Source organism: Melospiza melodia, chromosome 1 (genome assembly GCF_035770615.1).
Source record: "Melospiza melodia melodia isolate bMelMel2 chromosome 1, bMelMel2.pri, whole genome shotgun sequence".
In the NCBI taxonomy this organism is placed as follows: Eukaryota; Metazoa; Chordata; class Aves; order Passeriformes; family Passerellidae; genus Melospiza; species Melospiza melodia.
Window position 1 is genome coordinate 152840321 of NC_086194.1, and position 7908 is coordinate 152848228.

General features: G+C 43.9%; 1 protein-coding gene across 3 annotated transcripts; it reads right to left on the reverse strand.

The window, feature by feature from the left end:
* Positions 1–279: 279 nt before the first annotated feature.
* PDP1 (pyruvate dehydrogenase phosphatase catalytic subunit 1) lies at positions 280–7908 on the reverse strand. 3 transcript variants are annotated; one of them, XM_063172457.1, is made up of 3 exons: positions 7755–7897; positions 7299–7333; positions 280–4224 (listed from the first exon to the last, which is right to left on the reverse strand). In XM_063172457.1, exons 2-3 carry the CDS (start codon positions 7327–7329, stop codon positions 2573–2575), a joined length of 1683 nt encoding a protein of 560 aa, XP_063028527.1. In that variant the 5' UTR covers positions 7330–7333; positions 7755–7897; the 3' UTR covers positions 280–2572. The 3 variants fall into 3 exon arrangements, with proteins under 3 accessions (XP_063028527.1, XP_063028535.1, XP_063028518.1); XM_063172465.1 differs by lacking the exon at positions 7299–7333 and having other exon boundaries at positions 7755–7908; XM_063172448.1 differs by lacking the exon at positions 7755–7897 and having other exon boundaries at positions 7299–7542.

A 7908-nucleotide genomic window follows, 5' to 3' on the forward strand; every position in this document is an offset into this window, starting at 1 on the left:
CACTGCCCCTGAAGGTACTCATGAGGGGCTGGGAACGAGACACACAGCGATTCTGATGGAGGATCTGAGCTTTGCTGCCTGGGGGAGGCAGCAGCAGCATGCCTGAGGCAGGGTGGCACTGAGCCTCACAGCGACACTGAAGCACTCTGAACCTCAATTCTGTTTCCATTTATACTTCACTCTCCTTGGCCATCTGAGTATTCGTAACAGGGATCACACAAAAGAATAAAGTCCTAGCAGAACAGATACCACATTCTACATCAACTCAATACACATGGATTTCTGCATAATTGATCATTTTATTGGAATCTGTTAAAGGATGTTTGTTCAGATCACCTGTTCAGCAGGCAGTTATGCTGCTTCTGTTCACTGCATACATACTGAGCAAGTCTCCAAGCAATACATAAATATTGTCTGACCCCATACTTAAGTATCTTTACTACAAAAAGCAGCTTCTCCTCAACAAAAGTTGTATCCATGGGACCAATGTGCATTTCTTCTCGCTATAACTTGTACCAAATCTGTATCAACAATTGTAGGTTAAATACATCAATGCAGGTTAATAGAGCTTTAACAGTAAAAAAAGTAAGAAAGTTAAATACTGCAACAGCTGAGATACATACTGCATTTGAATGATAGAACATAGTCTATTGACCTAGTTAATGACACAGTCACCAAAACACAACATACAGAAGCAATGTCAACTGCCAGTACTTGTCTAAGCATTTTAGTTTCCCTTTTCCCTTCAAATAAAGAAGGGCTGTGTACATCTTGAATGTGAACTTAGGCATCGTTAACCTTACAGCAATACTGATGCTGATAGTTAAGGTTAGGTAGAGACATACTGAAGCTGCAGGCCACTGAGTACACACAGCATTTGTGAGTTTGAGGAGCCAATGTTTACTATAGCACAGCTTCATTGTTCAAACTAAGTGCACCCTATGGACAATAACATTAATTGGCAAGACATATTTAGTAAAAAATGCCACTTGAGAAACCTAGCATATTTCAGTTAAGTGTGGATTTAACTAGCTATGATGAGGGCTAGGGAGGTATTTTAACTGAAACACCTTGGTAAAGTGAAATAAGCTGGCATATCACTGTTTTCTAGAACCCAGGAATAAAGTTAAATGTGTTCACTCAGTCATCAAGGACTAGTATTTCAGCAGGCATTTCAGGTTTTAACCTAAGGGCAGGTTAAAATAAATCTGTACACAATGCAACATACCTCAAATAGATGCAATGATGACCAATTAGCTGTCAGTCTCTACTTTTACAATTACAAGCCCAACAATTTTGGCGCACAAGTACAGCCAATCTTCAAATTCAACCATTCCAAGCCAGAGCCATTTCAGAGACTGCTCTGCAATACTATTCTGGACTGTAGAAACATGCATACACCAGCTGCCCAGAAACACACAACGAAAAGAAGTTGCTAGAAATAGCCACTGAACATACACATGCATGCCAGTCAGCTTCCCAATTAAAATGCTATATACAAGCCATACTTCAATTTTTTAATTTGTAGTTTTTCACCCAACTTACACATATGAGTTCAAGTGAAGGGCAGTATTGTGACCTTTTGAAATACCCAAAATGAAAATGAGTGCAAGTTACAAAGCTACAAAGAGGTTAGCAATGATTTCCCGATCTTTTCAGGTGAAAAATTATTTAGTAGCTAAGCAATGCCAGGGAGAGGTGAAGACCATGAAGGACACGGCCTTTAGGAAAGCAAACACAGCCGTAACCAAGAATACTGACTTTCCACAAAGTCTGAAAGTTTCTTCATACTGAAAACTGAAGTCCTCCATGAAGTTATCTGCTACCTTGCTGCATGTTGTAATGTTATTGCCCTACAAGTTGTGCAGAAAACCACAGCCAAGTATTAAAGCACAAGAAATTTAGAAATTACCGTGCATAAGATATGATTAAACTGTAGCAGAATCTCAGGTATTGATTATGGCTTAGACCTGCCTTGAAAGTCAACACTTGGACAAATATCCTTATGTGAATGACACTGTCCATATGAAAGTGAGACAACTTTGTCACACTGAAGACTTACTTGGTTCAAGTGACCTTCTACCAGAAGAAACAATAGACAATATATTCACAGATAACCATTGCAAGAATTAGCCCTGTAAAAAAATTCAACAATACTTTTTACTTATTGTTTCCTTAAGTGTATATATTTGCAGATATTTTATAAGTAAGCTGTTTCTTGACCAGCCAGATCTTGGATAGTGAATTCTTTATCCTACTTCCTCCCTCATCCAAATTTGCCAAACTCAAGACATTGTTTTAGCAGCATTCATGAAATCAATAGTGCAAAGTTGTTATAAAAAACTATTTTCCCAGGCTAGGACATCCTCTTCAAGTTTTGTATTGGGTCAATAGCACTTCCCATGTTTTTAGACCTCTGGGGAAAGGCAGGAACAATAGATATACTGAATCTAACAAATGAAAATTGTTTGCCAAAGGCTTTTTTGAATTTTATTTTTGGATGGATTTTTTAAAATTTGCTGCTCATACTGGCCCTTGTTACAACTTTAGTAACTAGTTCACTGCATTAAATTCACAATTCCTCATTTTGATATGCGCCTATAACATGTGAATTGAACTGCACCACAATAATTGTAATGTCATCTCTATACATTCGAGCCAGCTCCTCTGGAAGACTCAGCATCTTGGACAGTCGCTCATGATCCACAGTTCCAAACTCATTGTTACCCACTGCATGACGTATCAGGTGAGTTGCTGCATTCTGATCTTCAAATACTGAAGAGATTCTTGCTCTCCTTTCTGTTAAGAGACCATGCATCTGTCCCAAAGTTACCTTATAGCCACCAACAGCTATTGGCTGTTGGTGGTGAACACCAGTGAGGTACTCCCCCACAATTCTAGCCACATCTTGCCTGTGCATTGTCTCCCACAGCCCATCCGTGGCCAAAACCAGGAATTTATCCTGTGGCCGTAACCTGTGATGTATGACTTCTGGTTCAGCTGTGAGGTATGGGGGAGTGTAATAGTTTGGAGGAATAAACTTTGTATATTCATTGTCATTCAGCTGATCTGGGCCTGATTCCACTACTCTCTTCTGCAGTTCAATACTCCATTTAAACTTCACATCACCAAAAGCTCTGAAAGGCATCAAGAGACCCAAGAGACGATCTTGTTTCACAAGACTTTTCTCTTCAGACTTTGGATGCTCCATTTTCACACGTTCCACTTCATGTTCATTCTGTGCATTGTGGTCATAGGACAAAGTAACTGCAGACCAAGATCCATCTTCCTCCTGAACGCCGAGCATCGCTCTGCTGTCACCTGTGTTAGCAACGTGCAAGTCGACACCATCCACGTGGGCTACACAGGCAGTAGAGCCAGAAAATGCTACTCGCAGTACTAGGTAGTTGAGAAAAGAATTTGGATCTCCTACTTGAGCTTCCAAAGAAATATCATTATCAAGCCTCTTAAAGGCATTAATTAAAGCTTCTCTCACATCAGTAGTCTCCCCACTGTTGAGATCAATCAGCTCCTGCCAGTAAGTTCTTAGACTGTTGAAGTAAAGCTTGGAAGCCTCTTTGCTAAAATAATCGTTGGGATGCTTGTGCCACTGTAAAATGGGCAACAGAGCTCTGCCACTCTCCACAGCATTTTCTATTTCAAGTAAAGTTTCATGAGGTAACAAAGAGACAGCAATGTAGTAAAACAGTCTTTCACTGACAGCTTGAGCACAAGCACAGCCTGCATGGCCATCAAACACACCCAGAAGCATCCCTCTTGTCTGTAAACAAGTGGCAGCACTCCTCCGGTCCTCTATCGGAGCATTAGCAGGCAACTGGTTGCTGTCGAAGCCAAGAATAGAACTTACATTTTTACCATCAAATTCTGGGACTTTGAAACTGTATTCATTTGCCTTCAGGATGCTGTTGACCTGTGGAGGGGTGAGGTAAAACCTCTGTGGCGTAGAAGCATAATCCCTTGCGTGAATAAAGTTATTAAAGTGCTCCTTTGGCCTGTAAAGTGCTGCAAATTTCTTCTGTGGTGCATATCTGAAGTGACTGTGAGCAAAATGAGATGACAAACAACACAGATGTTTATGGTGGCAGTAGCACGCAGTACTGCCTATTCTGCTAATCTCACAGTTACGAATCAATGGGAACAGATGAGCTGGTGCTGGCATGGCATCAGACAACAATGGCAGCCTGGAGCTTCGGACTGGAATTGCTGAAAGACAAGAGAACAACTATGCTTAGCAGGACAGCTAAGAGATCTTTCCTCCCCAGAATTCTGTGTTAAGATGTTTACAGCTCCTAACCAAGTTGCTTATTATATGGAGTTCATAGCTTCAAAGGACTTGACAAAGAAAGGCATTGCAAGGTGCTCATTTATAGACACTACATTGGGCTGTAACAAAAAAGCTAAACCATACTTCAGCACAGGTATTTTAGCTCTGATACCCACTCAGACAGCAGGCAGGAAGTGAAAGCATCACCCAGACAGTCAATGAACCCTCAAGCAACTTAGCAGAATAGTTAGCGTGGAGCACTCTACAAAATTGCCACAGGATTTTACAGCTATCTGCTTTCCTGGTGATTTCATAGCTGACAGAGACAGATGTGGCACACAAGGAAGGAACCTCTTCCTGTAACACTGAAGAAGAGAAAGCATCTAACAGGGAGACTTAAGAAACCACTCTGAGATGACATACAGCAAAGATTGCTTAGACAGCAGAAGCAAGAATTAGGTGATAGAACTGATATTCTTTATGCAATCAGAAGTCCGTAGAGGGTTTGGTTTCTTTCCCCCCTTAGACATGTAAAGCTTCAAACTTGTGTTACATATATAAAACAGCCACAGCAACCTATGCAGCAATTTTCTAGCTTAAGATGTTAAGTATGAGAGGTAAAAAAAGAAATACAGCTTTCCAACAGCTAATCCATCCCAGTACATTTTAAGATTATAAAACACCTTGAAAGGCTACTCAATTGAAGGCCTATATGCAAATTGTTTGCTTCCTTGACTAGAACAGAGCCTTGCACAGTACTCTAAAGCTAGTTGAGTGTTAAGATAAACCACTAGTATCTGAAAAATATTCTACTGCTACTTGCCACATCTAAAAGCTTTCCATATTTTTCACTTCCCTGCAGAGTATGCTGGCACACTCTTCCTTGTCTCCATTTACATACGAAATCACAACATTAGTGAGAGTGCCTCTCAAAAGCCTTATTCACTGTGCCTCATTATCAGGAACTCTTTTACAATGTAATACTTGAGAGACAACTCCAGAGTGGAGGTGGAGTTAAACCCTGCCTTGTGTGAAGTACACACGTTTAAGGCAAATGCAATTTTCTCTTTTATGATCAAGTTTCATCGCAGAAGCTTTTTCTCAGAAGAGGCCATTAGAAGGCTTACTGCAGTCATAAGCACTCATCTATCAGCACTGCTAGATGCCAAATTGTTTTACTCAAGAAATGGATATTGCTGTGTTATGCAAGGTGCATCAGTCAGTAAATGGACTTTTTTTTTAGCCAAGCAGGCATACCAGTATTTCAGAGGCAACTCAGCCCCAATAAAATATGCAACAAGCCCCAGTACTCAGTCTAAAGGATCATGCAATATAGGAGAAATTGCATTTTGTAGTTTCTATTAGCTTTCCACAGCTTCAGCTGTGATTCTGATCACCTGGGCAGGCTGAGAAGTGTCTGGAAACATACAACGCTTCATACCCCATTCTCCTTGCTTCAAGAAAGGGAAGTAAGCCATATTTTCCCTTCCTTGTTTGCTCTTTTTAAGTAAACCAGAGTAGAGCCCATTTCTGTGTTGCATGACATCTAAGTGCGGAAAGCAGAGTACAATTCATGTTCCTGTCACTCCACTGACTCCCCAGTACTAACGAGTGACTGCTGTACATTGATAAAAACTCTCCTGAGTCCCCCACTGACAGCTGAAGATTGAAGTTTTCTGTTGTGCAGGCACCAGGAAGAGCCTGGGCTGTAGTCCAGATGCCCAGGAGCAGTGAATTGGCTGAAGCTTCCAGATGCATACTGAATTTATGGTAGCCATTTGCTTCTCCAGTCCAGGCTCCACATGCACAAGCACGACAGCAGGAGACGGTAACTCCAAATATAGATTTTAAATTCTATTCAGTGCCTTCTAATTATATAGGAGCTATTTTGGTAACAGTTTTGTACATTTCTTCACATGACATTTAAAAGCAACAATTTTGTTTAAGGTTCTGTGGATGTGCCCAGCCCACAGCAGCACCTCAGCTTCAGCACTGGTCTCCCCTTAGACTCCACCTGGATCAAGCTGTCCTGACTGCTCAGCATTTATGTTCAGTGCTGACCCACAGTGGTGCCTCAACTGCTCAGACAGTTTTTTTGCTTCATGATGAAGCAAAAATACAAATGTATTGCTGCTGTAGCAGTTCTGCAATACCACCAGAGGATATCTTCATGACTTTTAATCATTAGCTTATCAAATGAAATCCACAAGGAAGCAGTAAGAAGTTGGCCTCACATCTTCCATGGCTCATATAATTTACAGTAGGTCTATGCCAGCTTACGAGATCAGTCTGTTTCACATACCAGCTCCAATAACTCCAAGTTGATTAAGTAAATGCCTAATTCCAAGTGTCCAAACATGAACTGAAATTAAAGTCTCTCCCACTTACCCCTACAACACAGCTGCCCATATATAACCAGACACTCCAGCTGCCCTTTGAATAATTAAGATCCAAAGATCATTATGGTTGATCAAAAGATGGCAGAGAAGAAAAAGAAGTAGAAATGGTATAGTTCAATCAAGATTTGTCAAGATATTAGAATCAATCCAGTGTCAATACCTCTCCAAGCCCAGAGCAGGGTACAAGCGCTATTTTTCAAGCTGTAAATACAATACGACCAATAATGGGTCAGATGGTAAACTTAAGGGGTTTTGTAGCATTACACTAAAAAAAAGAGGAAAATGTTCCACCTTTCTTTACTAAAGGCTCGTTATAGAAATACTGTTAGGGCTAACTGGCACTGCACAGACAGGTTCCTCCAAAACACTGTGCCAAAGACACCTACGGCTTCAGATAAAAACACTCAAGTGCCTCCTTTCCTACGCCTGACAGACCTGAACGAACCAGCTGGAGAAGACGGGAAGGTGGCGAGGAGGAATAAGAAGCATTCCACACAAGCAGCACCGTTAATCCTTCCCTCCGGCCTCAGCCCGCAGACACAGCCCAGCCTCGCAGCCCCTTGCCCGGCTCCCATCCGACCCCCGAGCCCGTCGCTCCACAAAGGGATACATACCGATCCGCCTGGGCCCAGGACATACACACATTCTCCTGTCACAACATGAAGCCGCCAACATCCACAAAGCAGAAGCCCGGGGGGCGGGGGGAGAAGCAAGGCAGAGAGTTTGTTAGAGAAGACGTAGAGCTCCGGCACGGAGGTGGGACGGCAGACAGGAGGAGACAAGCACACACAGCCGTTCTGCGGGAGCGCCGCTGCTGCCGCTCGCCCAGCGATGGGACCGAGCCAGCTCCGCAGGGACCGCCCGAACCCGCCGCCCGCGCGGGCACCGAGCCCCGCCGGCCCCGCTCTCCCTTCCGGCAGGGCGGCAGGCAGGGCCCGCTCTCGCTGCGCGCCGCCGCGGCGGACTCCGCTGCCGGCTCAGGCGCTGCGCGGCCCCGACATGGCCGCCCCTCCCCAGCCGCCCGCCCGCCTCCGGCACGACCACCTCCTCCTCCCGTCCCGGGCACAGACCTGGGCCTTTCCCGGGCGGATCAGGGAGACGGGCGGAAGGACCGTACGGCACGGGAAGGGAAGCGGGTGGAAGGACAGGACCGCACCGCCCGGACCGCACCCGCCACTGCCAAACCCCCCGACAGCCACCGCCTCACGCCCGCGCCCGCCGCGC

What these genes read in the sequence shown, in the direction of transcription:
- PDP1 (XM_063172448.1), bottom strand. Translation starts at nt 7,359, where the DNA reads ATGTTGGCGGCTTCATGTTGTGACAGGAGAATGTGTGTATGTCCTGGG. An exon ending in TCCTGGGCCCAGGCGGATCG is followed by an intron (nt 4,225 to 7,298) that starts GTATGTATCCCT and finishes CTTGTCTTTCAG; the next exon opens with CAATTCCAGTCCGAAGCTCC.